Source organism: Daldinia decipiens, assembly GCF_022478715.1.
Source record: "Daldinia decipiens strain CBS 113046 unplaced genomic scaffold F4813scaffold_20, whole genome shotgun sequence".
Lineage (NCBI taxonomy): Eukaryota > Fungi > Ascomycota > Sordariomycetes > Xylariales > Hypoxylaceae > Daldinia > Daldinia decipiens.
This window is the reverse complement of record NW_026054563.1, coordinates 569,858-595,776: the sequence shown is the minus strand read 5'-3', so window position 1 is coordinate 595,776 and position 25,919 is coordinate 569,858. Positions and strand designations below refer to the sequence as shown.

General features: G+C 47.4%; 8 protein-coding genes across 8 annotated transcripts; 2 read left to right on the top strand and 6 right to left on the bottom strand.

The window, feature by feature from the left end:
- Positions 1-557: 557 nt before the first annotated feature.
- F4813DRAFT_362569 (FolC bifunctional protein) lies at positions 558-2,479 on the top strand. Its single transcript, XM_049243635.1, has 2 exons — positions 558-743; positions 812-2,479. The coding sequence occupies exons 1-2, from the start codon at positions 630-632 to the stop codon at positions 2,282-2,284; spliced, it is 1,587 nt and encodes a 528-aa protein (XP_049098949.1). The 5' UTR covers positions 558-629; the 3' UTR covers positions 2,285-2,479.
- On the bottom strand, positions 2,480-4,354 carry F4813DRAFT_362567 (FolC bifunctional protein). The gene has a single exon (XM_049243634.1). It carries the CDS (start codon positions 4,325-4,327, stop codon positions 2,672-2,674), a length of 1,656 nt encoding a protein of 551 aa, XP_049098948.1. The 5' UTR covers positions 4,328-4,354; the 3' UTR covers positions 2,480-2,671.
- A 554-nt stretch (positions 4,355-4,908) lies between these two features.
- Positions 4,909-5,297, bottom strand: F4813DRAFT_397225 (uncharacterized protein; the record flags this gene model as incomplete). Its single annotated transcript, XM_049247924.1, has 1 exon — positions 4,909-5,297. Exon 1 carries the CDS (start codon positions 5,224-5,226, stop codon positions 4,909-4,911), a length of 318 nt encoding a protein of 105 aa, XP_049098947.1. The 5' UTR covers positions 5,227-5,297.
- A 3,923-nt stretch (positions 5,298-9,220) lies between these two features.
- Positions 9,221-12,018, bottom strand: F4813DRAFT_118807 (mitochondrial inner membrane protein-domain-containing protein). Its single transcript, XM_049238576.1, has 3 exons — positions 11,584-12,018; positions 9,643-11,508; positions 9,221-9,581 (listed from the first exon to the last, which is right to left on the bottom strand). The coding sequence occupies exons 1-3, from the start codon at positions 11,695-11,697 to the stop codon at positions 9,537-9,539; spliced, it is 2,025 nt and encodes a 674-aa protein (XP_049098946.1). The 5' UTR covers positions 11,698-12,018; the 3' UTR covers positions 9,221-9,536.
- Position 12,019: 1 nt separating this feature from the next.
- Positions 12,020-13,705, bottom strand: F4813DRAFT_118806 (putative GTP-binding protein ypt5). The gene is made up of 5 exons (XM_049238575.1): positions 13,453-13,705; positions 13,380-13,399; positions 13,287-13,313; positions 13,041-13,232; positions 12,020-12,985 (listed from the first exon to the last, which is right to left on the bottom strand). Exons 1-5 carry the CDS (start codon positions 13,526-13,528, stop codon positions 12,635-12,637), a joined length of 666 nt encoding a protein of 221 aa, XP_049098945.1. The 5' UTR covers positions 13,529-13,705; the 3' UTR covers positions 12,020-12,634.
- Positions 13,706-14,595: 890 nt separating this feature from the next.
- On the top strand, positions 14,596-17,305 carry F4813DRAFT_118784 (putative SAC1 protein). Its single transcript, XM_049238574.1, has 3 exons — positions 14,596-14,885; positions 14,951-16,677; positions 16,762-17,305. The coding sequence occupies exons 1-3, from the start codon at positions 14,678-14,680 to the stop codon at positions 16,930-16,932; spliced, it is 2,106 nt and encodes a 701-aa protein (XP_049098944.1). The 5' UTR covers positions 14,596-14,677; the 3' UTR covers positions 16,933-17,305.
- A 640-nt stretch (positions 17,306-17,945) lies between these two features.
- F4813DRAFT_381269 (uncharacterized protein) lies at positions 17,946-21,083 on the bottom strand (the record flags this gene model as incomplete). Its single annotated transcript, XM_049245649.1, has 1 exon — positions 17,946-21,083. One exon carries the CDS (start codon positions 21,081-21,083, stop codon positions 17,946-17,948), a length of 3,138 nt encoding a protein of 1,045 aa, XP_049098943.1.
- A 1,810-nt stretch (positions 21,084-22,893) lies between these two features.
- On the bottom strand, positions 22,894-24,368 carry F4813DRAFT_118718 (t-SNARE). The gene is made up of 4 exons (XM_049238573.1): positions 24,274-24,368; positions 24,104-24,192; positions 23,277-24,047; positions 22,894-23,216 (listed from the first exon to the last, which is right to left on the bottom strand). Exons 1-4 carry the CDS (start codon positions 24,285-24,287, stop codon positions 23,017-23,019), a joined length of 1,074 nt encoding a protein of 357 aa, XP_049098942.1. The 5' UTR covers positions 24,288-24,368; the 3' UTR covers positions 22,894-23,016.
- Positions 24,369-25,919: the final 1,551 nt, after the last annotated feature.

Here is a 25,919-nt window from a genome sequence, read left to right as displayed (position 1 = left end):
TAAAGGTAACGAAGTTGTGGTGCGACTCAAATTAGCCCACCAGTCAACCTAGTAGTTTCGATCTGGAAGTCACTACTTAGGTGCCTTTTCAACTCTGACATATACGCCATCATGCTACCTTAATAGCAGTCTCAATATAACGTCATAATTATACTATATACTTAAAGAATAGAAAAAGCAAGCAATCTCTTCTCTAAAATTTAAGGACATTATAAATAAGCAGGTGATCTCATTAAAGGGTAGACTATTATAGATGGTTTTGATAGTTAGGTACATGTATTCATTAATGGTTCCTGCTTACATGTAGATTGTTAAATACACTTTCTACAGTTCGAACGTGAAGGTTTGAGCAGGTTGCACATGAACTGATATGTACCTAAGGTAGGTACCTATGTAGAGCTTGCCTCCCATTAGGATGGAGGTAACCTCATGTAGTTATTAGGTTAGTACTTTGTGCAATGTAACTATTATGTAATTTGGAGAATGTGGGGTAAGAATTGGGGGAGTTCGTCGGCGATATCGCTGCTGGACCCTCTTTTATCTCATTTTCGTCATCTCTGTCATACTGATACGGCAAGAATACAGAAGCTTACCTTCTAAAGACCAGGTACAGACCTAGGCCTCTAGGAATGCATTATGTGTTCCGACGCATTAGTCTGTACTCTTTCCCTCCACATATAAGAAAGACTGCGATCTCGACTTCTTGCCGCACAATGGCTACACAAGGCGGTAGAACGTACAACGTATCTAGCCCAGACCCTAGCCCAGCCCCCGTGGGGATAAGGATGAAGCTGACCATATATTCCCTCAGGACGCAATCGATGCGCTCAACTCCCTTCAAACCCCATATGCTATCGTCGAGGCCCGCCGCAAGGCTGGCATCCGCCCAGATGCCGCCTCCATCGCCGAAATGCATGAGTACTTGCGACGCATTGGCTACACTTCCTCCGACCTCGACCGGCTGAATGTTCTGCACGTCGCGGGTACTAAGGGAAAAGGGAGCACGTGCGCATTTGCAGCATCCATCCTCTTGCACTATCAGCGAGCACATACAGTGCCTCGCAGGATTGGCTTATTTACAAGTCCACACTTGATTGCTGTGCGCGAACGAATTAGGATCAACGACGTTCCTGTCAGCGAGGACGTCTTTGCCCGTTACTTCTTCGAGGTGTGGGACAAACTTGGGGAGGCTGAAGAACGCGAAGGCCAAAGGGTAATAGACCAGAGACTTGATATCCCCATGCCTACGAGGCCGGTCTATTCCCGCTATTTAACACTGATGAGCTATCATTTGTTCCTCCAGGAGGGTATTGATGTTGCTGTATACGAGACAGGTATTGGCGGCGAATTCGATGCCACGAACATCGTAGCACACCCTTTGGCATCTGGTATTAGCACTCTGGGTATAGATCATGTCTTTGCACTCGGGGATACGATACAGAAGATTGCTTGGCATAAGGCCGGTATCATGAAGCCAGGCGGTGCTGCTTTCACCATTGAGCAAGTTCCCGAAGCCGCCGCTGTGCTTCAGGAAAGAGCCAAAGAAAAAGGCGTGCCGCTGAAGGTTTTGGATGTCAACCCCAGACTAAAGGATGTTAAGGTCCGACCAGATGCGCTATTCCAGAAGAAGAATGCCAGCTTGGGAGTCGCCCTAGCGGAAGCAGCCTTGCAGAAGATCGACTCTAACTTCACACCAAATCCGTCGGCATTAAGTAAAGAGTTCGTTGATGGTCTTGAAAAAGTTGTGTGGAGGGGTAGATGCGAGGTCAAGGCTGAAGGGCCAATCATCTGGCATATTGACGGAGCACATACTGTAGATAGTCTCAAGATGGCGACAAGATGGTTTGCAGGTGAGTGCGCGAAGCGAGCCGGCCCGAAAGCCTTGGTTTTCAACCAGCAAGGACGTGACGAGGCCATCCACTTCCTTGAGGGCATAGTCTCTGCCCTCAAAGCCCAGGGGCAAGGGACATTCGAGCACGTCGTCTTTTGCACAAATGTAACTTACGCGAGCACTGGATATAAGCGGGACTTTGTGAACCACCAGTATGACCCCGTAGCCATCAAAGCTCTAACAGCGCAGCGCGCCTTTGCGGAGAAATGGTCCTTGTTAGACCCGACGGCAAAGGTAACTGTTGTACCGACGATTGAAGAGGCGATCAATTATGTCCGAGACCTCAGCAAGACGCCCTTGGACGAAAATGAAACAATACAGGCTTTCATTACCGGTAGCTTGCATCTGGTAGGTGGAGCTCTGGGCATATTAGAAGGCGCTGATGCCTTGTGACCGGCAACGGTCGATTTTCTTTCTATATGGGTTGGTTATGTAAAATAGCTCTAGTTTCAACGAGAGATGGGTATACCCTAGAAAAATAGATCAAGATCAAGATCTACGGCGGCTCAACCCGTATAGAAGAGAATCATACAGAGGTTTCATTGAGTATAATATTGCCTATAACTATTTGAGCAACATCGCAGACTTGAGCAACTAAAAATCTTAAAGTGTATATAATATATTCATGGCTTGTGGCTTATTGTTGAAAGTACAGCCGTCACGGCGCCTACGACTTAGTCCTGAGACCCATAATCTATCGCCTGTTAAACGTCGTTTTCTTCGTGTCCAAGTCACCGAAACCTGTCTTACCTACCGTGCCTACCTACCTAGATGAGTTATTCACAACTCCGCATCTGGCTCTAATATCCTAAGCAGGGCGCCTACAAGGTGGAAGCTGCCCGTAGCTAGAATCACAACTTTGACGCCGTCACGAAGTTGCGTAGCCTTTATTTTCTCGACCGCTTCATCAACGCTTTCTACGACGGCGGTCTCCGTCCGGGGAGATAGCTTCTGCATGGCGTCTGCGGCAGCTTGCTGGACAGCTAAGTCTCGCCCGGGCTCCTCGGCCGTTCTACGTTGTAAATCGTTCCGAGTAAATATCGCGTAGTCGAAGATAGTGCCCTCGGGAACCCCCGACTCCTTCTCAATGCCCCTATGCAGACTGTTTAGGAGGCTTGCTACATCGCGTTCTTGCTGGTTGAATAGTAAGACCACTTTTACGTCGCCAGCTAAAGCTTTGCGTTTCCCCGCGAACCACTTGGCTACTTCCTCCAGACTTTCTGCGGTATGTGCCCCGTCGATAAGCCACGTGAAGTCGCCGTGTTCTCTTGTTTCGGACCGTCCTTGGAGTCTTGCTAACCGTAAACCATCGGAGAAGCGTTCTGTCAGAGCTGCCAGCTTCTCTCCAGGTGGGGTGTCCTGATTTCCATCCAGAACCCTTAAATGCTCAGCTGCAGCTTTCGCCGCTAACGCCTGGTTGTACTTCTGGAACTCGCCTTCGAGGCTACCAGCCTCAGTTCCTCGTACGCCTCCCCACTGCTCGACTTCTTGGTCTTCTAACTCTGCTAACGTGGCGCTCTTCTCCGCTGCTCGTTCGCGTAACACACGCATGGTCTCCTCGCCCTCTCCAGACTGCAGTTTTCGGGTGAAGCATTTCCGTCCTGGCTTCATCACGCCCGCCTTATTCCACGCAATCTCAGGCAGTGTGCCGCCGAGCATACCCACGTGATCAATACCCAGCTGCGAGATCACCGAAGCGGTCACGGCCTCAGCCGGCAGCACATTCGTAGAATCATACTCGCCACCAATGCCGCACTCCACCACCGCGCTCTTAACTCCCTCTCGTAAGAACGCATGGAAGGCCAGGATCGTTAAGAAACGAAAGTAGAAAGGTTTCGTAGCCGGACCCTCGAGCTCCGCGGCCGAGATATCCTTCCCCGAACGCACCGCATCGTCCCGCGCAGCATTAGTGAGCGCATCCCACACCTCGAAGAAATACCACGCGAACAACTCCCGACTAATCGGCCGCCCATCAAGCTGGATGCGCTCGCGCACCGATACCAGGTGCGGCGACGTGTATGTGCCGACCCTACCGGCTACAGACGCTCGCGTTAGGATCGAGGTCAGGTACGCGCACACGGAGCCCTTTCCTTTGGTCCCGGCGACGTGGATGCAGCGGAGCCGGGCGAGATTGTGCTGCGCTAGCCCCGCCCGGCCTAGCCAGGAGAGCATCTCCGGGATGGCGAGGGCATTGAGGTCCTTAGCGGAGGGGGCGGGAGATGAAGCGGAGACGAGAGGGGTGAACAAGGATGTGACGGCGCGGTTTGACTGGATGGAGTCGAGATGCGCGAGCGCCGACTCGTATGTCCGCGCCATGGTTGAGGAGAGGCGCAGGGTAGTTGTGGTGAGGTTGAGGGGAAGAAGAGAAAGAGGTAAAGGTTTGAGTAAGAGGTACGTTATGGATAAGCGCCGAATAAACATTGAACGAAAAGCCATAAACTAGTCGATAATAACGACGAGGTTAAATTAATAAAAACGTTTATTTAAAATAGTTAGGTAGTTAAACATTTATTAAAACCCTCGACCCGCTGACTAATCTGACAACTTCGTCTCTTAACATGTACAGATACAAAAACTCCATCCAAACAACTATTTTGAAGCATGGTGACATGATCCCAGAATGACAATATTGGAGCGAACTGTTAGGATTATAAATAAGACATCTTAAACGCAAGACTACCTCAATATGCACAGCTCAAGCTTCCATCAGTCAGATTTGGAGTTCCTTGCAGAGCAACGAAGTTATTTCTATGCTTTATGCTTTACTCCATAACACGGGCATCAGTCATAGCTCTACTTGCTCGTTGGCGAGCTAATATGAATAGAAAACACATTCTGTATTCATTTAACTAACCCTGCCGTTGAGGGCAACGTTCCTGAGTTCAATCACATAGCTCCTTCAATCCTTCAATCCTCATGAGAGTAGTGTTGAACTTCCTCTCCTTAATATGGTCCGGCATCATGACTTATAGTCACTGTTCCAACACCTTCGTTAGAACACAGAAGACAATATTAGATTAATCCTGTGCCCAGGTACCTGTTCCAGAAACGCGCACTGCCGGATGAATGGGCGAGTTGAGAATACCCTCAATGGTTGGGCCATTTTTGAGACTCAGGCTGATGTTGTTGGTGCCAACCTTTCCTTCTTCAATCTGTCGCTGAGCGGTCAATTGTTGTTTGTTAGTGTATTCAAGCGTAGCATTGTTGGACTCGAATTCCGGTGTAGTGGGATTAATGTTGCCGCTGAAGTGATACTGGATGTCATCGATGACAAAAGTAGAGGTGAACTTGCTGCCGCCGCTGAGACTCTTGATAAAACCGGATGCAGTAGGCATCTGCACAAACGTATTATTAGTTATAGATCATAATTTTCAACTGCTAGGACAAACATTACTTTGGTTGTTTATGCGGTAGGTATTTCTTCGAATAGGCTTGCTTCCTGTAGGGGTAGGTAGAGATGAATGAAGATGCGAGATAGAGAGTGTGTAGAAAAATGTAAAGGTCTTCCACCCATATAAATACACTTTAAGCCTCCGCTTCTAGTGAGATATTCATACAACTTGCGTGCCTCGGAGTTCCTCTTCTAGATTTAGAAAGTTACTATTTGAGATAACATACCGACCGACTAATGACAGATGCATGTGGACAAGCTATCGGACCACTATAAAGTCCTAATATTATACACCATAACTCACAAGGTGATGTTGATTTATAGAAGAGTGGTCCAGTATGTGATAGACTACCTAACTTTTGATTGATCGTCACTATATATGGCGTTATGTTCGTTTCCAAGATTATATCGCAATTAGTTGCCCATGATGCCGATGGGTTAATGCACGATAATATCACTGTTAAACAACATACTACCACTCTCTAGTTCTGGACGAACTCCCTGTTATTACACTTAGGGATGAGCGTAGATGCATTGCAAAGCCACATATTCACTGACCGACAAAGATACTGTTTAAAGCAGCGCCGCGACAACCCATAATATCTTTTGGCTGATGCATATTAGTTTGAGTACGTATCCGACGATTCGGAATAGGTAGTTGATTCGGGAAATGACCCTCATGAGAAGATGGTCTGACGAGCGCACTACCACCAGAGAGTTCGCCTCGCCATTCTTTTTCTTTTAATTTTCTTTTTTTTTCATACGAATAGTAGGCTAGTCGCTCAGTTCTGGTACGTAAGTTAACAAAGAGTGGTATCTGTCAGGATTCTGGATGGGGCATCTAGAACGAAACACATGTTCAGTACCTATGTATCGACACAGACTCTCATAGATAGGTTAGAGTTTCTTGCGGAACGACGAAGTTGTTTCTCTACTGTTTAATTCTACATCGTGACAGTATCCACTATTGAGACGTCCCGATGGACAAATATCATGTGAAGTCCGGCCCGCCAGCCTTGTTTATTTCATCGTCAAATAAGCTCAGCAAGCGCAAAAGCGGCATCGCCATGAATAGCCTCTAGGAGGTAGGCTATTACGACCCTCGATGTTTTTCGGCTCGCAAACCACGACACAAAATACGCCTCCCAACCTCAGAACGCAGCGCTCTCGGGCCCGATTAGCAAAGCAGTCGATTGCTTCAAGATCAGGTGGATCAAGAAGCCGGGAGCCAATATAGTTGTTCTATTAAACTCCAACATAACTATGGGAGCCTGCGGCTGTACATACTGAAAATATTACTTGCCCTAAATGTCTCATCTATAATTCTAACAGTTCTCCTGTAATTGTTGAGGCATTCTACTTGTGGGAAGGGATGCTCCAACGTCAGGGGTTTTATATAGAAACTCATGTATGCCTTCTAGAAGGAGTAGTTGATTCAAGTTTATAAGACATAAGGGAAATAAATAATTAGGCATAGCTAATATATTATGGAATACGGTATAGTTAGTATGGACATCCGAGTGTAAGCAACCTGTCATGGCAAGTAGTTGTTCAAACTTCACTATGATAACGTGGTAAAAGGAGTGGTACATAATTATATCATCAACTTGCTCCCGCGATATAAATATCTACCTAATATACTTATGTTAAAGGTTACGCAGTTAGGTTTCCGACGCATAGGACAAGATGCCCCTTCTATATAGGAGTAAGGCATCAGTTGAATACCTAAAGTCACTATACCATACCTTGGGAAGGCCAGGAGATATGTCAGAAGGTTATAATGTTTAAAAGTGACTTTTGTCGTAATCTAACATATTTTTGACAGCTGATGTTAGAACTTGCTCGGGTGTGTATGATCGCAGGTTATGAACGAGGATGATGATCCTACTTTTTTGTTATGCAGGTTGGATTTCGGTGAGGTGTTGTCATGGTGTTATCGGAGACAAACATAGCTCATAAGCACATATAAATCACCCATTGGCTTTTTACAAACGAGGCGCGATGTAAATAAGGCGGCAGGGTGCAAGGACGCGCCCGAAAGGCTCGGGGTTCACGAGAGTTATAGGCTGTCATCCCCGAGTCTCATCCCGTAAGCCAGCCGCATTATTATGACATATTGATTTATATACATCACTTTCGCCCTTAAGCCACCCGACAGGCACTGAAAATTCGTGTACTGTATAGATCTACATATTTATCAAGCCGTTGTATCATCCAAAGTAGCAAAGTGGTCATATGGTATGCCAATATTTATCTTGTCACAATTATCGACACCTCCCCTTACCCCCTATCGGATCGAGATCCCGGAAATTTTTAAAATGAAGTATTATAGAACTCGCGCAAAAATTGCCATATTCTCGTCAGGAATTTTAGTTGCCAAGACCAAGTTCCTTGATGAAAATATCAGCCACACTCCCGCCAAGAAAAAACCAAGTAGTGCCTACATTTTCGCGCAGCCACTTCTCGAGGACCACGCCGTCTAACTCAATGCATACTGTTTCGGAGTCCAAAGCGAACAACAGGTGGGTAGTCTAGGACATTCAGCTTTGGATGTTTGCCGTCTTGAAGTCGAGGATGCAGATATGCATGGGCAGGACCCTGGCGTTTACCATCTAGTGAAATGAAACGTGCAGCCCGTTGGGTACCGTTGATGGAATCCAGGCTTTGAAGGTCTTCAATTTCAGGCCAGCCAACTTTTGCAGCAGCCTCGATAAAACTACCTATTCTTAGACGTAAGGGCACGGTATGTGTCCTAAGATCTGTACTAGCCCATTGTCTCCGTGAGTGTCTCTAGAGCCAGGACCCTGATACGTTTCGAGCTATGAAGCCCATCAGCTAAGAGTCATCCGATCTCTTCCAAGTCAGGAGTAAGCTGGTTGAAAACACCCATTGCAGCTCTCATTATAGTGTGTTACATGACGACTCAAACTTACGAAAGTTCTCTGGGAAGTCAATCTAAATTAGATATTTTGTTTATTAAATACAATATGAGGGGTGGGAAGGGAGTCGCCCATTCGAGGTGACGAGCAAGAATAAGCCCTAATAGTGCAGATCCTTACCAACATCTGATGGAATAGTATTTCGCTTTAATTAAACCTTTTCGCATTATTTCAAAGTTGTCGAATATCCCTATCCCACAGAAGCCATTACTGTTACCCCTGAGAGACTTTACTACCGGACACGGTACGCGTATAGCTCCCCACAACTTACACCGCAACATTCGGTTATACAAGAGCGGCTATATATGTCTGATAACAGCTCCAGCAAATCATGAAGTGAGTCCACAGTTAATGGATGGTCATGGGGTAGTTTGCATCGCGAACCCATCTTCACCTCGTCTTTGGCTCGGCTGAGTAAGTGGTACCTATATGCGAAGACTACCTCATAAGACAATGATACAAATAGGCTATCAGACTCCACATACGGCGCCTTACACGTAATGTCCATAGCACTAGTTATTCCGCACAAGATATGGTGCTGATAACCAGAGCACATTTCGTTCAAGACTTGGCTTAACTATAACTTATTATTAACTTCTGGGTAGTTAGGACAAATCGTAAGCCATCATCGTATCACTATAACAGAATACAGTATCATTGACGATGGGTTAGTTGAAACTTTAGTGAATACCATTTGCCAATTCCGGTGTTTGAGGAGAATGCCGACAACTCACGATATTTCATGATTGGAAAGTTAAACTTGGTCCCAAAATAAAGAGTCTTTTAGTCTTTATGGCGGGCTACGCAGTACCTAGTTTCGAGTTTCCCATCTTCATCCCATCTATAATGAGTAGTACGCAACATGAAAAGTCCATTTCTCTTTTCTCATATTGTGTTAGTAGGTCGTATTCAACATGAATGATATACAACTCTTAAAACACAAGAAACGTGAAGGATTCTACCTCTCTTAGCTATGAATTGGGTCTTCTGGTTTAACAATCGTATGCAAAAATCACCCACGCCTCATGATATAGTTCTATAGACTATCTTCCAAACCAACAAGTCACTCTTAGCATACACACTTATACGCCACGAGACGTAAAACAGTTCAAAAGCAGGATATACCTGCCGTCTATTGCTTGTTATTATCTCATACACAGGCTAATCAGCCGCCCTTCCCGTCCCCCCTTTATTTTCTTTCCTCTAGAGACAAGGGCAAAGTAGGTTGGGTAGGTAAGTAGGTAGAATGTACAAGGGACAGGTGACAAAGTAAAAGGAAAGAAAAGGAGGTGTTTCCGTTTCTTATGCCCCCAGCTTACTCTACTCTCAAGCTCTGTAACCGAGCTTCGGTAGATATAACCTAATTACCGTTTGTTAGTCTATCTCTACACGAATTACTTGACAACATATAGAAGACTTACCTCTAATGCCTGCTGCACCTCGAGCACCTTCCTAACCTCCGCCAGCCAATCTCGGCTTAACGTCTTGGCCCACCCTTGTAGGCCGTTCATCTCGCGTGCTGCAGCATCTAGGTCGCCCTCCTCAAGAAGCGTCTGGGTTCGGGTAAGGATACTCTCAACATCGTCGCCAGCCGCTAATCCTTGCTTCTTGAAGAGGACCTTGCTCAACACCCAGCTTGATGCATGGGAAGCTATGCCTGCATTATCCGGTAGTAAGCTAGCCTTCCTCACCTCAAGCGCAACGCGACGGAAGCGGTCGATTAGTTGAGAAGGTGTAGCGATGCCACGTTGATACGCTGACGGGTTGATCGAACCGATGGCTGCGTTGACCACTGGGTCATCCGTAGCGATCTCCTTCAGGGCGACTAACTCTCGAACGAAAGGTCGTGGGTGCTCAGTGTCACTGAGACTAGCGCGCACAGCCTCGACAGCGACATGCAGCTGCTGGGTCTTGAGGTTCGTGTCGACAACATCGTTCCATCCAGTCGTGAGCTGCTCCAATTCCCTGACAGCGTTACTTAATTGTTCTAGCTTGCCGAGTCTGCTATTTCGCTCTTCCTCGACACGGCTTTTGACTTCCCGTAAGAACTGGCGTTTTAGATCGACAGCCTGCTCGAGAAGCATATTGCTAAGCTTCGCGTCGTTAATCTGCTTTTCCCGCTCTATTTCCGTCTTGATTCTCGAGTCATATGCAGCCTGGATGCGTTGCATCTCTTCCTCAAACTCTACTCGCCACTGCTTCTCTTGCGCATTCATAGCCTTCTCAACACGGCTGACCAACTCGATAGCTGCACCCTCGAAATCCTTAACCTTGCTCGCCACTTGCGAGGCAGCATCTTTTTCAACCTGGGCCTTCAGCTCGCGGATCTTGGAGCCCACCTTGTTAAGCTCGTTCTTAGCCTTTCCGATAGTGGACGCAAAGCGGTCATCGGCATTGTCAGCGTTTACGACGGTGATGATATCATTGAGCATCTTGACTAGATCCTGGACTACAGGCTCGTCGGCGTCGTTGACGTTCAGAGGGTCAATGGGAACAGGAGGGGGGAATCGGGAAGGCTCGTCGACTTCGGGGGCTACGAAGCCGACTGCTTCCTTCTTCGGCGCTTCGGCCTTCTCTACGGCCTTGGAAGCCGCAGAGGGAGTAGGCTCCGGAACTGCAGTCTTAGGCTCGGCGGGTTTCGCCGCAGGCTTCGCTTCAGCAGGGGCATCTTTCTTCTCGGGTTTTGAAGCGGCAGCATTTTTACTAGCAGTAATATCCCGCATGGCACTTGACTGTCTGCCTGCAGGTTCACCGGCGTCTGCAACTCTCCAAGATGCGCCACTTTGCGGCGATATTTTAACTTGAGCCCCGGTATCCTTACCCAGGCCACCAATAGTCAGACCTCCAGGATATCGCTTCCTGTAGTCAAGCTCTTCGAAGTAGAGCACAGCTTGTTCACCGAATGGTATATATTCGGTGAAAAAGTCGTGGAAGTTGTCGCTTATGCGTGAATACCATACGCCACCACCGAAGGTTATGGCTCCTAGGAGTATCAGAGTCACGACAGAATTATACAATCGACGGAAGAATCCCTTCTTCTTTCTCACGGGCGCCGGCGGGGGCGGGGTGGATTTAGGGCTGGCCTTTCCTACCAAAGATTCTGATACAGGCGGAGGTGGAGGCGGCGTCTGGGGAATATCCTTAGAGTCGATTGTTGAGGAAGCAATCTTAGATTCAGTTTTCAGCGCGGGGGGATCACTCGACGCAGCAGTGGTGGTCTCAGATGTGGGCAGTTTTGCGGGTGTAGAGTCGTTAATTGAGGGTTTCCTATTATCGGCATAGTATCTCTAGTTGCAATTGATGTTAGCCCGGAGTTCTCTAAAGGTTGTACTGGCGTTATGCCATGTTTGGTGACTTCATACCCTCCCAACTGCACCAGCCGATCGTGCGATCGCGGGCTGCCATTGATGGCCGATAGCAGCAGCAACAGGCCTACTGCCTACGGCCCTGACAGATCGCAACGATGTACGCAACATGAGGGCATCGAGTGGGCCTTCAAAATGCGATTGCCGTTGCTAGGTTGTGACTGGGGTTGTTGTCGTTGGCGAGGGATTATATCATGTAAAAACCTCGGGAAGCTTTTTTTAAGCTGCAAGTCGTTTTCGAAGTAAGTTGCGTTGGGCATAGGACAATCCCGGTAAGCGCAAAGTGCTCGGTCTAGTGGGACCTGGTATGTACATAGAGGTAGGTACCTAGGTAGGTAGGTACCTATGAATATTATGTAATCATCAATTCCATCACCATATGCAGCATTACAGCATCACACTTCCATGTTTTACATTAGGTACCTATGTACATACTACATATACGTAGCACATACAAATTACCTATACCTTAGGTACATCATAGGTATACAAACCATAATGCAAACCTCTTATCAAAGTTGATATAATAGTACGTCTCGTCTCGTCGTGAAGAAATGTTACTCTATTGCATTATTCGTCGAGCTATATACGTAGTAGCCCGGCAACGTTCAGTCTCAGTCCTAAGTTCGTCTTAAGCCACACGCAAACGTACCTCTAGCTCATGACCGACTGCAATGCATCCAGCAGTCAAGCCTGTACCTCGAGAACTTGATCAACAAAAAAATCAGGTATTAAAAAAACGATGTATGCCCTCCTGCCAAGAAACTCCCAATGAAATATACACTTGAGCATCTCGCGCCTATCTTCATGCTTCTTAAATGCATCCAGTCTCTATTTCAAGCTGGGTCTGGACAATAGTCTGGCCCGAGCAGTCCTGCAGAGCCTGATTGAGTGCTCTTACTCGAGCGTCGCATGACATCCGTAACATAAGGCTTGAGAACGTAGTTATAAAAGTGAAGAGGTGGACCAGGGCCAGATAGATCCGTAGGCTACGAGGCAATTTGCTGTACCAGGCGTCGTAAGTATCCAGTAGCTCCCAGAACTGCCTCTAACATGCGCAAGGCCCTCCTGATTGTGTATTTGTACCCTCCGGAGCCAAGCTGACGCCTCCCGGTCGCTGTCCAGGCCTGGTATGTCGGGGACCGACTTGATCGAGCGGCAACTTCTTCGCGATAGCAGTAAATAGTTCCCGGACATTTTCTGCAGTCTTGGCCGAAGTTTCGAAGAACAATAACCCTGCCTCGTTTGCGTACGCCTCAGCATCAGCAGTCGAGACAGCTCGCTTATCGGGTTGCTCGTTAACTAAATCCAGTTTGTTTCCGGCGAGGGCAATGATGATGTTCTCGTTCGCTTGTCTTTGCAATTCTTTTACCCAAGCCTTTGCCTTGTCGAGTGATGCCTATATTTACTGTCAGTCCACCTAACCATTATTTCTTTGTTCCTGGGGGACGTACGGATTGGGTGATATCATAGACAACGACGGCGCAGTTCGCATTACGGTAGTACATGGGCGCAAGGGACTTGTACCGCTCCTGGCCGGCAGTATCCCAGATCTCAAACTTAACAGTAGTGTTCTCATCTAAGGAAATAGTTTGTGTTAGGAAAGCAGCGCCGATGGTAGATTCGCGATACGAGTCGAATTGATCCTAGATAGGTATTAGATAAATGTGTTTTATAGAGTACGTGAAAAAGCTATTTACCTTCACAAATCTCAATACTATGGAGCTCTATTTTTAGAAGAGTTAGCAAACGATGCTGCCTAAAATGGGCTTGCTGGTGAGATAGTTAGGTACCTTTCCGACCGCAGATTCTCCTGTGTCCTAATTAGCATACGATGCTACAGATATCCAAAGTCGTGATACATACCTAATAGTACTAACTTAAACTGCGCGAAGCGGCCGGTGACACCACCCCTAGCTGCGGGCCCTGGTCGAGAAGCCATGACAGATAGTGGACGGGATCTGAAGATATCTCGAGTCTTTCGGAAGAGATGGGAGTCGAAACGAACAGGGATGGAGGGAAGACAGAGGCGACGGTTGATAATGGAGACTTTACGGGGTCTGTCTTATCGGAAGGGAATTATTATCGTCAATCCTAACAGTATAGAATCAACAAGGCAGTAACCGGGGGGTAATAGAAGGCCGTCCGTAAAGTAGTAATCTGACTCTAAATGTTCGTACGAGAAAGAAAAGGACGTTTGGGTATGAAATTAGCTTGGTGGGATAAACGAGAGGTTGCTCGGAAAAAGATGGGTTAAAGTGTGAAGCGTGTTGATTGATTATTGCCTTTTGCCTTGACTACGTTGCGATGTTGAAGGAAGCTAAAGGTTGTTGAAGAGTCCATTGCGCTCTGAATGGTGAGTGGCTGAGCAGGTGAGCAGCAGTGGAGCAACACGTCGTCAGGCTCGGGTAGTCGGTGCGTTGCAGGTGGCTACAATGGAAACCACATGCAGCAAATGAATGATATACGGTGAGCTGCTCTTTATCGCTTAGGTAGTTAAATGACACGTGATTAACTTTATATTAGGTACTTAACATAGCAAAACTGACTGTGATTTGTACATAGTGCTCTTTAGCTGTAATAATTCACTTATACGATATGTCCTGGTTCCTGTTTCCTGTTTCCTTAGGTAAGGTACCTAACTTTAATGGAAGTTACCTAACCATAGGTAATATGTATGTACCAGCTTCGATAAGACAGGGGCTTAGGTCAGTTCCTTATCATATGTAATCCGTACCTATGTACATACATAGTGTACTAATGTATGTATATGGACCGTGCACATCCTGGAAATGCATAGACTGGACCTTCTTGGCATCTAACATCTTGGCATCCTTGCGACCAGTCTGCCAGTCCAGCTGTCGAAATCCCCTTTCGGGAAATATAGATGTACACTATTTCATCAGCGGCAAACCCATAGGGATTAAAGAAAGCTGCGCAAACTTCGCTTCAACTGCCAAAACGACGTGTTCTCACAGTCGTCTCACTCTCTTTACACTCCTTGTCCTTCTTACATGTTGATTTCTCCCTCTATTCTTCGCATCCTGTTATGAGTGCGTGCTGAGCATCATCATCATACAGCTAGCCCATCATGACGCTCCCCTACCGGGACATTAATGTCCACGTCGCAGCAGACTCCTATACTTTTACATCACCCTCCTCCCCTAATGCCCCGGCTCTTATCGTTGATCGTCCTACAGGCGATGTGAGATTAAGCGAAGCTTCTCATTTCCCTAGCAAGCGTGTATCTCGTGTTTCTAGTATACCTGGTATACTGGGCTTTATTAGACTTAGACTTGGTATTTCTCCCATTACCTCCTTACAGATATATATCATAAATCTTTGCAAGACTAACACAGCCAAGACAAGTATGTTATCGTCATTACAAAGAGCCAGCCCATGGGCCGCCTTAAGGGCCACATGGTTTACAAGATCATCTCGACCGAGTTTCTCCCTATGCGCGAGCGACAGATCCGCGACCCTGACGAGGACCAATTCCTATCGCTACTCAAGACTTACATCATGAAGGGGCCTATGTACTTCTCCTATTCTCTCGACCTCACCAACAGTTTCCAGAGACAAGCTACTATGGACAATTCGAGCCCGCTTTGGATGCGAGCCGACGATCGTTTCTTCTGGAATAGATTTGTGCAATCAGACCTCATCAACTATCGCAGAACTGGCAACCGATCGCAACCAGGACCTCAACCCGGTGCTGACCCTTATATCCTACCAGTTATATGGGGAACACTCGAAATCCGGCCAACTACATTCAAGAATACACCCCTGACTCTTGTTCTCATCACTCGTAAAGCAAGACACCGAGCCGGAACCAGATACTTCACCAGAGGTCTCGACGAGGAGGGACACGCTGCCAATTACAACGAAACAGAACAGATTGTCGTTTTGAATGACACAGGCCGAGGTCTGGGTGGATATGCTGGGAGCACCGATATGCAAAGCGGCAAATACCGTACTTCGGAAGGGGCAGAGACGCAGGTATTATCTTACGTCCAAACACGAGGCAGCGTACCTGTATATTGGGCTGAAATAAATGCGCTTAAATATACCCCTAAGCTTCAGGTCAAGGGAATCGAAACAGCCCTTCCAGCAGCCAAGAAGCACTTTGACGAGCAGATTCGGATTTACGGGGATAATTATTTAGTCAACCTAGTCAATCAGGGTGGGCGTGAAAAGCGAATAAAGGAGGCCTACGAACAGATGGTGCAGATGCTCGTCTCGTCGGCAGCAGACAAAGTCAAAGGTGACGCGATCACTGACGAGAAGTTCCACATTATCGAGCCCAGTTCCTCGAAACAGGAATACGATCGTCTACATTATGTCTACTTCGACTATCACCACGAGACCAAGGGCATGCAGATGCATAAAGCCATGTTACTCGTCGAGCAGCTTCAAGATGCTCTCATAAAGCAACAGTACTTCCGCGGTGTAGATATGCCCGCTAATGGCGGTCTCGAAACTAGAAACTTCCAGACCAGCGTTGTTCGGACGAACTGCATGGACTCTCTTGACCGCACAAATGTTGTTCAGAGCATGCTGGCGCGATGGACGCTGGACCGCATGTTTGTCGATCTTGGTTTGCTCCAGCGAGGCGAGACTTTCGCCACCGCAGACACGGCTTTTGAATTCCTCTTCCGGAATGTATGGGCTGATAACGCCGATACTGTGTCCAAATCATATGCGGGCACTGGCGCTATGAAGACAGATATTACCCGTACAGGCAAGCGTACAAAGGCAGGTATCATGCAAGATGGCAACATTGCCGTTACGAGATTCTATCTAAACAATTTCCGAGACGGCCCCAGACAGGACGCCTTCGACCTCTTCCTAGGTTCCTACGAGCCTGCTGCCGCTAACATCGGCTCCTCGTTTATATTTGCGGACCGCAGACCTATCCTCATCCAGAGCATCCCCTACATTCTTGCCTTCAGCGTATTTTTCGTCTTCGTAGGCCTCTTCACGAGGCGCCTTCCGGGCTCGACCGTCTGGACTATTAGGCTCTTCATCCTATTCTGGTTGTTGGTCGCCGCCTGGAGTTTCAACTTCGTTATTAATAACGGGATGCTCTACGTAAGTTCCTTGTTCCCTTTGTTTCGTCTTTTAGTTCTATATAAATACCTGTATCGCAAATATAATACTAACAGAATACTGCAGGTCAACTGGCCCAAACTCAACCCGCGACCCTGGGCCACCGAGGGCTACCAGAACACCATCACCAAGATCCACAACGACGCGCTGCTCGGCCCGTTCGTGGCTCGACACGAGCGCGGATTAAGCGCCGCGCGTTATCTCAACGCGGAAGAGGGCAAGAAGAGGATCGAGTAAATGGAAAAAGGAGGAAATGCCGAAGGCTTTTGTGTATTTTTACTTTATATTGTCCCTTCGACTCGGTTGGCCCATTCGATATTACGCTCTAGCATAATTGCATAATTTGTCTTCACCTTGTTGTCTGCATGTCGTGTATTTAGATATTCGTTCGGAGTTTGCATTTGGTAGTTTGTCATCCGTGTCACTGTACAGAAAGCAAAGTATTAATGGTAATATGGTCCCAGTCTCGATTCTGCTATTTGCCTAGCTCCTACGTGCCTTAGGTCGCTTACCCCTATTTCACCATTACTGCTCAAAGTGTACCTACATGACGTATTTCCGCTTAAGCTACGAGCTTCAAATACATAATTCAAAAGAACGAACCTAGCCGTGAGCAGAAACTTAATGTTATTATTACACAATCCTACAGCTAAAAAAAACACCCGGTAATAGAAGCGCGTATATCATACACGTACGTACCAACAAGGCTTCCGACCCCATTCTTTTTCCAATCCGCGCAATGCATAATTATTAGTAGTACTCCGAGTTCATGCCAAACCCATCCACACCACGCAACTCTGATTCTCCCTCCACGCACAACATAGTATACCTCTCTTCTCTTCTCTTCTCTCTCACAACCATACTCTACCCTCTACTTCAAAGACTAGATAAACAACGCTAAAGGAAACAATAACACTATAAGGGAAAAGCTCCTAGGAGGTAGGTAGTACTGATAACAGTTGGACATGTATGTTTTTACATGAGATACATAAAATAAGTAGGTTAAGAGAGGAAAAAGTCGCCCGTGTGAGCTAGGTCGGTAGTAGTGTAGCAAGTAGTAATAAAGAGTCATAAGAGAAAAGGGGGTTAGACAGAAGAGGGAAGAAGAAAAAAAACCGCAACACAACCACAGGGGTATCATTACCAAGAGATTATCGTCCAAACAAATCCTCCTCCTATACTCGGTGCTCAACGCATCAAAACAAAGAATGACGCGGTATCTCGTCGTCTGGGTATTCCTTCTCTCGAGGCTATAGCCAGAGCAACCACCTCACGACGCCCACGACACCTTTCCCCACGCCTAGTACTATACGGGCAAGCATGACTACGAACCAGACGTACCACATGAACCCGACGAGCACCCATTCGACGGCGAGCCAACCGGCACGGCGAGCCCACCGGAACCGGCGTCTTCGACGTCGCAGCATTTTATCCATAGTGTCCGTCACACGCTTCGCCTTAAGTCGCTGTGCATCCACCAGGTCGCGGTTCACCTCATCCGCTTCGTCCGCTGCACGCCGCGTCATCTCCATCAAGTCGCCGCCTACACGGTCATGCAAGACATCCACGCGCCGGTACAGGGCAGGTACAGTCTCACCCGCAAACCGCGCTCTGCTAGTCTCCGAGGCCTGGATCGAACGGGCGATGCTCTCCGAGAGTATCTGCGCTGTAGCCGGATATAGTTGCGCCTCCGACACAACGATGCTGGATGATTTGTCCGGTAGGAACTGGAGGATACCTGCCCACGGCAACCCGACGGTCTTGTCGTCGAGCGTAGAAAGCATGTACTGCTCGTGCGCACGCCGCGAAATTTCCATCGCCTTGATACCAGAACACAAGATTAGCGCGCGGATACGTGCGATCTCGCGCCTAGAAATCTGTGTGCCTTGGGGTGTCCGGCTACCGTTCGAGATTGACCAGTGGCGGGCACTCTCTGAGAACGTCCGAGAACCGAGTCGGGGTCGGTATCGGTTCTGCGAAGCTGGAAGAGAGGACATATCAGCCAGGTCTATTAAGATATCCCGCGGCTTATCGCTCGAATCGCGCGGGCGTGATTCCGTATCGGAGACATCCGAGTCGCGGAGCAGATGGAGCTTGGCGTGTTCCAGTTCCAACGGAGGCGAAGCCTTGCGGATGTCGATCCGAGGCGGTTTCAGTCTGTCAAACCTGGGCGATCTAGTAGGTCGTGATGTAGTGTGCGTTAGAGCAAGGGGTTCCAGCTCTTTAGAGATCGGCTTATCGTAGGATACCGACGCCGATTTGAATGGAGGCATAACGTCCAGGTAGTTCTTATGACGGCTACTCTCATCCCGACGTCGCGAGTTGCTACGAGACAAGGTAAAAGAGCTTCTAATTCTACCTCTCTTAGAGTCCTCCTCTGAATCTTCGCTCGAAGATGACGAAACATCCTCAGCGTCAGAATCCTTCTTCCATAAGAAATCAGTGACCTTAGAAACGCCGCCCCGTATCATGCCATCTAATTTGGCACCTCCTTTAAAAATAGTTCGAAGACCGACCTGCTCATCGGGTTTTAGTTTAATACTTCCCATGCTACGGTGTGATTTATGACTCTCGTTGGTATTTCGCGAGTTGAGCTTGCGTGTGAGGCTCTTAGACCTACGCCGATCAGGCGAACCAAATCGCTCCGTAGTCCCAGTAGAGGGACTTAGTAGCTCAGGCTGCTCAGTAGGACTATCCGCCTTGTCACCTTTTTCGCGGACCAAATGATCAGCACCGCGTTCTCGCTCCTTACTACGATCGCGGAAGATATTCTTGACCCTTGAGAAAGGCTTTCGGCCGGGAGACCCTGGTCGGCTATCAGGCGGGGATATATCCATGCCAATGGTTGGCATATAAATATTGCGACCTCGCGGTCTTATCTCTGGCGACTCCGGCCGAGAAGAGTCCAACTCTACCGATAATCTATAATTCTGACCAGGGACCTCAAGACTGGCACGCCCTGACCCTGCCGGAGACCCCTGTAATACTTTTCCACGGCTGGCTTTATCATGATTATCAACAATGTCGACTCGTGAATCCCTGCGACTGGGCATCTGCTCCGGAGTATGGGAAGTCTTCTCAGACGTCGCCATGTTTGCAGGCAGTTGCTTGAGGCGCCCAATATCAGTCTCATCCGAGATTTTCTGCCCCTCATTAACTTCCTTTGCTAACATTTCCATCATCTGTTTTTCCAGCAGATCCGTGCCGTTAGCACTAATAGTACCGGTACGGTTTCGTCGCTTGCGATCACTTTCACTATCCGATGTATCTGACAATGAGCCCTTCCTAAATCGTAAGAAGTCGTGGCTATGGGAAGCATTATTCTGTTTGTGGTGCATTCCCCTTAGATCTTGAAGTTTTTGACGGGCACGCTCCCGTGCGCTTAAAGAAGGCACCTCGAACTCTATCTTAGTTGGACTTGTATGGTCTGTCTCTGAAGCAGCAGTGGCATCGCCCACGTCGCCTTCCCTAGTAGAAGATGCGGAAAGGGCAGATGTGACAGGTTCATTTGCCTGGTAGGATATTGGGACTTGGGCTTCCGGCTTTCGCGGGAAAATCTTGGAATAATGACGGTCTTCAAGGAGATATTTGTTATCTCCTTGTTCTAGCCAGTAGGCATCCGCAAGCATATCTGCGGGATCAATGGTCCAATCGATTCTTAGCCGTTTAGGTTTCGCTATTGTTGAGATCGGTTTCGGTATATTAGAAGGGGGGAGGTCTTGATCAGGACGTTCGTGTGCTCCCGGAAAATGAGGAAGCGAAGTAGGCCCAAGTGATAGGGCTGATGTCGCTGCGGATGTTGCTGCTTCGTCAATCCAACCCGTCACCCTTGAAATATCTGAGAAGCCTTGCGCCTCTCCATCAATAGCTTTGCGTTCCCGAGCTCGAACCTTTCGGTTCCGGATATATTGAAGGGGGTTGTAAGCCCGACCCAGTGAGACTTGCGGTGCGCCAGTAAGGGGGTTCAGGGGCGATCCAAGAGATACGGAGGGCGTTGAAAGGTTAGAAGACGAAGGTCGGGAGCGGACGTCCTGTTTGAGTGGTGGAAGAAATTGTAGTAGCCTTCTGTATTGAGCCATCAATCCAAGGTAGTCCTTCGCCTTCTGAGCCCGATTAAGAGTTGAAGACGAGAAATGGTATTGGTAACTGCCATCATGATCGAAAGACTGCAACGCGCTAGCCATTGTCGATGGCGACATAATCCTTGGAGACAGAGCTATATCAGGTCTTGGCGAAATGTTGCGAGAAGTCCTTCTCTGTTGCTGCAAGTGCTGCTTAAGACTACCCCCAGCCAGACTGTCAGGAATTTGAGCAAGTCGGGGAGGGATAGGACTCGACATATTTCTCCTTTCTGCCATACGCCTCGATTCACTCAAGTTGAGAGCCATGTTCACGATCTGAGTGGAATCGACATCAAGGGGGGCCGTACTTGGTCGCGGAGTTGGAGTTGGGATCCTTGAGATTCCTCTTCCACCATGGCTATGCCGTCTCTCTTCATCAGGGATTGGACTTATTGATCGCTGTGTTTGGCCATCGCTCGACCTCCTCATTTCCTGACCATCAATACCCAGTCCCATCCGAGGAATACTCGTTGCATTCAACTTATCCGGTACAGCAAGAGACGACCCCTTTCCCTTGCGGCTGTCTACCGGTAGACGTGATTGCCTACGACCATCATCCCGGCTCGTCGACCTTGGCTTAGGCGGTTCGTTGATAAGAGGATTGGCGAGGAGAAAGCCTCCACTCGATCGGGGTTTATGTGACCGGCGCCGTCTATGCAGCTCATGATTCAGGTCCCTATCTCCCTGATCCGGCGCATGGGGGCTCGAGGTCGATTCGTCGGGGTCTATGCGAGAAGAATAGGATAGGGTCGTTGTACCTGTTGAAGGCTCGTTAAGGCTTGCAGCAGCGCTAGATTCGCCGACATCGTAACTACCACGGCTATGCGAGGACCTTGCCGTCGGCAATCGGCTTTGGTAGGTGGCAAACGAATCGCCACTATTATCCTTCATCGTACCCATGGCATCAGCCTTATCAATATGTCTTCTCGCATGCCAAAAGAAAACACTCCCAAGGGTCTAACGGGTAATATGCTATCTCCTTTGACGTTCCCCGTCGACAAATCTGGACATTTTGGAGGTTTCCGACAAGCTGAAAGAACAAGGGGAACTACAACAAAAGTGCCTGGTTGCTATGTAGATGATAATTTTAAGGGTGAATTTTATACTCTTTATTCAATGTTTCGCAAACATTCTATTAACCGCCGGTGTTTCCTGCATAAAACCGAGTCTATTGGGTATCGTCGAAATTCATAAATATGTAGTGTGAAAGTCGAAGGTATCTCGAAGATGGAGCGGTCGCGGTTCGCGGCATGCGGCATGCAGCATGTTACTGCCAGGATGCTCCTGACTTCACCCGGCAACTTTATTTTAATTGGGTCTAGAAATGGGTCTAACGCTTGAACCAAGGATGCATGTGAAGGGATTCCATATGCTTAAATGCATAGGTTAGAGGTACCTACCTTACCTACCTAGGTACCCACCTAACATGATCTACAGTAATATATGCATATATCCAAGAACAACCCCTAAGACATACCCCAAAATAGATGACTCGATACCTCTTCATATGTATGCAGGACTAGAGTACCTCATAGTAGTACGATACGATAATACCTACCTAAGGTAGGTAGCCAATACAGTCTTCACCTACGTAGTGCCCAGTGTTGAATTCTTATGCCTTGTCACAGTAAACCTCACTAATAGTTTCACAGCATTATCACACCACCTACGCAAACAGCAAACAATGCACACACTCAGCACCAATACAAGTCGCAGTTCCAATGAAACAGTACTCAATAAAATTCTGCGTAGCGAGTCCAAACGCCGGGAAATGCGAGCAACTCCTCTTCTCCAAGCCTGCTTACAAATAAGACTGAGTACACAAAGGACTATGTTTTTCCTAGGACCAGGTAGCCAGAAAGCTACCAGAGACAATCCGCCCCTTCTTTCAATAGGTGGCCAACCTTCGCTATCCGCCCATCGGAATCCAATATCAAGTCTGACTTCCAACTGACGAATCAAGCGGTTTGGCTCCAAATTACCACGCAAAAAGGTATCAGAGTTAAATATGTATAATGACGACGGGGAGATATAATATACGAAGCGAACACGAAGGAGATTGCGTGCCAAAGTTCGTGAATAGTAGGTGTAATGAGTAGTGGGGAATGAGCACATCTGCCAGCCCTACTTGTACTTTTAAGTAAACAGACCGCGACGAAGCTCGATTATAGGGAAACTAAGAATAAGTAGCAATCCTGTATTATGCGCCCGGATGCCCACCGCTAGCGATAAATGCCCTTGGATGAGCTCTTTCGCTAAGAAGTTGGGGAACAGCCACGTTTTCGAACCATGACCGTATGTTTGGTTGTATAATGTCGCGCTTGGTGGCCGTGTTTTTCGCCGCGTTTGTGATCGATACGTATACCGCGACGATGATGACGATAACGGCAATAATAGCAACTAGATTAGAACGTCAGTTCCCCATCCACATTAGAAAAACAAGCGAGGGTGAACACATACCGACAATAGCCAAGCAAATCCACTTCTTCTTTCGCGTCGACCTAGCAGTGTTGATAGCTACACCCACTTCTTGATTACCCTTGTCGAGATTCTCAACTACCTCTTCAGCCTTCTGCTCAATGTTGGCAATAGCAACTTCTTGTTGTATAATGAGCGTATCCATATCTTGGAACAGCTGCGCTAGTTCGATCATCTGCTGCTCGATCTTCTTTAATTGTGCATGGCGATCCTGCACAGCGCTTAGAACAGCTTGAGCTTGACCACGACGGTTGCTCTGCATTAATGCTTGCTGGAAAACCTGGCCACCAGTTTGATCCTCAACGGCAGCTCGCACCTCTTCCTCGTCGGCGTCGGGTCGTACGATGCGGTATTGTCGCGCCATCTGTTCTTGGGTCTTCTTGCGGAAAGCTGACTCGACACCCTGGTAGGCCCTGATCGCATCCTTTAATCGGCTATCGACGCGACGAACTTGTTGGGCAAACTTCTGCTGGCTCTCAGGGTTGCTCTTCAATTGTCGGACGCGGTCGGTGAGCGATCTATACTGGGCCATGGTCTCAGAGCTGAGGGCATCTAGTTGGCGATTGGTGTTGCTAGAAGCGGAAGCGTCGGCATCGTCGAGGGCTCTTTGTTGAAGCATCTTAAGTTGGTCAAGATTTCGGTCAATCATGTCGATCCCGCGGTTGATTTCCGTGACCTCGCCAAGGATAGAGTTCGCATTTCCACCTGCAAACCCACCTTGGTTTTGGGTGAGCGAAGCCATCTCGACATTTGCTACACTTTATTAGCATGATTACATAGTGTGTCGCATATCGTCTTAGAAAACGTACCGCCATATTCATCACCGTAGTTTTGTTGTCCGTAGTTGTTATTGACAGCGCTGTTCCGCTCGTCAAAGGGGTTCTGCTGCCCACCGTATCTAGATTGATGAAAGTGTTAGTCGCTTACACGGCGCTTCTATCGCAATTCCATTTTACGATTCAAAAAAGGGGTAACAAACCCGTACTGTGCCATAATGTTAGTGATTATTTATTCCAGAATACCAGTTCTGTGAAGTTTAGAAGAAACAATGGAAATGAAAACGAAAATAAGAAGATTACAGAAGAGTAGGAAATGCGAGTGGTATTCTAAACTGGGTGGAGCCATTGAAACACTCAAGGGGTAGATTTCTTACACTCATGGCGCTTCGGCGGCTTTGTCTGCTAGGGAGCAGACTCGACTAGGATAAATTGCTTGATCTCGTCGGATGTATCGTTTGTCCGTACTAATTCGACGGGGTTATCAATATTCGATTTCTCTAATGTATGGAAAAGAGATGGATGAAAGAATTTAAAGTTTACAAAAATCGCAATAATACTAACAGGAAAGAAAGATGGTTTTGACAGTTGGTGGTTATTATTTGTTGTTGCAGACAGGAGCCAAAGCTGACAAGCTGAAGCCAAAAAAAGGGTTTAGATGGAATTAGTCCGGGCAGGTGGAGTCCTAAAAGTGGCACTAATACCCTTTTAGGCAATATACAAGCCCTGTGCATCGTATCGCCTAGCCCAGTAAATACACTAGACCCAATACCTAACACTAGTGTACGCTACCTGGCTTGTCTCCTATAAATGATCCACCTCGAATATTATTGGCTCTGCATCGTCTGAATCTCTAACATTGTATCAGATGCGAGAATCGCCTAACCAATTTCTACATGCATGCGTAAATAACTACTATGTACGGCAGCTACACCCATAGGATTAGTTATCGGTCTAACCTCAATATAGAATGCAAACTTGAACTGTTCGAAGTTGACTACCTAGGTACCTAAGTTATGATGTAGTTAATTAGAGAATTCTTATAACAAAAAAAAAAAAAAAAAACACCAAGGTATCACCTGCACGTAAGATTGCATGCCAGGGTACATAACATTATTCTTAGCGGCGTCTAAGCATCCAGGTAAGCCTTACCACCTAACACATAACCTACCTAGGTACCTATGTACATATGTAAGGGCAAGGTAGTAGTAATCAACTTTACAATTTTCCATGTTTAGTTTATCTTGATAAATGTAACATTTCATATCATCGTATATCCATGCCATATGTACGGAATCTCCTTGTTCATTTTATCAAGATCTTCGCTTGTGGAGAATGCGATAGGATATTCTAGGATATTCTCAAAAGTCTCACGCGAAGCTCGCTTTAGCTAAGGACTAATAGCCGCAGAATCAGCTTATAACAGCATTCGATCACCGCCATATCTCTCCCCTTTTCCATACGGATTACCTACATGTACCTATGAATGGTACCTATTTAAAAATTACCAGCTGGGGTAACCGCACTAAATCCTCAGCACAGCCATCCCGATTCCAGTCTTAGGTTAGGTAGGTACTTAAGGCTGAACAACCATGGAATTTTAGGTACACAGCTGGGCTTGACATACATACATAGCCTCAGGAGACTTCAACTCAACGCACCACTATAAGACACTTGCGTCAGGCTGAGCCACCCGATCGATAGGAATTGCTTAACTCGAGTTGCACGATCAACTCTTGGATCGGCCCCTGTCATGAACAGATGAACAGATGAACAGATCTCTAGCCATTCAACAGTATCCGTTTCAAATTCTATGTCGATCGATGCCCGGACGTTCTCCAGTTTATTC

Coding starts and splice junctions, on each gene's coding strand:
- F4813DRAFT_362569 (XM_049243635.1), top strand. CDS start 630: ATGCATTATGTGTTCCGACGCATTAGTCTGTACTCTTTCCCTCCACAT. Junction 744..811: donor AAGGCGGTAGAACGTACAAC/GTATCTAGCCCA, acceptor ATATTCCCTCAG/GACGCAATCGATGCGCTCAA.
- F4813DRAFT_362567 (XM_049243634.1), bottom strand. CDS start 4,327: ATGGCTTTTCGTTCAATGTTTATTCGGCGCTTATCCATAACGTACCTC.
- F4813DRAFT_118807 (XM_049238576.1), bottom strand. CDS start 11,697: ATGTTGCGTACATCGTTGCGATCTGTCAGGGCCGTAGGCAGTAGGCCT. Junction 11,509..11,583: donor CGGCTGGTGCAGTTGGGAGG/GTATGAAGTCAC, acceptor AATTGCAACTAG/AGATACTATGCCGATAATAG. Junction 9,582..9,642: donor AGGTGCAGCAGGCATTAGAG/GTAAGTCTTCTA, acceptor AACGGTAATTAG/GTTATATCTACCGAAGCTCG.
- F4813DRAFT_118806 (XM_049238575.1), bottom strand. CDS start 13,528: ATGGCTTCTCGACCAGGGCCCGCAGCTAGGGGTGGTGTCACCGGCCGC. Junction 13,233..13,286: donor TAGTATTGAGATTTGTGAAG/GTAAATAGCTTT, acceptor ATACCTATCTAG/GATCAATTCGACTCGTATCG. Junction 12,986..13,040: donor TCTATGATATCACCCAATCC/GTACGTCCCCCA, acceptor CAGTAAATATAG/GCATCACTCGACAAGGCAAA.
- F4813DRAFT_118784 (XM_049238574.1), top strand. CDS start 14,678: ATGACGCTCCCCTACCGGGACATTAATGTCCACGTCGCAGCAGACTCC. Junction 14,886..14,950: donor CTTTATTAGACTTAGACTTG/GTATTTCTCCCA, acceptor AACACAGCCAAG/ACAAGTATGTTATCGTCATT. Junction 16,678..16,761: donor TTAATAACGGGATGCTCTAC/GTAAGTTCCTTG, acceptor AGAATACTGCAG/GTCAACTGGCCCAAACTCAA.
- F4813DRAFT_118718 (XM_049238573.1), bottom strand. Junction 24,048..24,103: donor CTACGGTGATGAATATGGCG/GTACGTTTTCTA, acceptor AATAAAGTGTAG/CAAATGTCGAGATGGCTTCG. Junction 23,217..23,276: donor GATTTGCTTGGCTATTGTCG/GTATGTGTTCAC, acceptor GTTCTAATCTAG/TTGCTATTATTGCCGTTATC.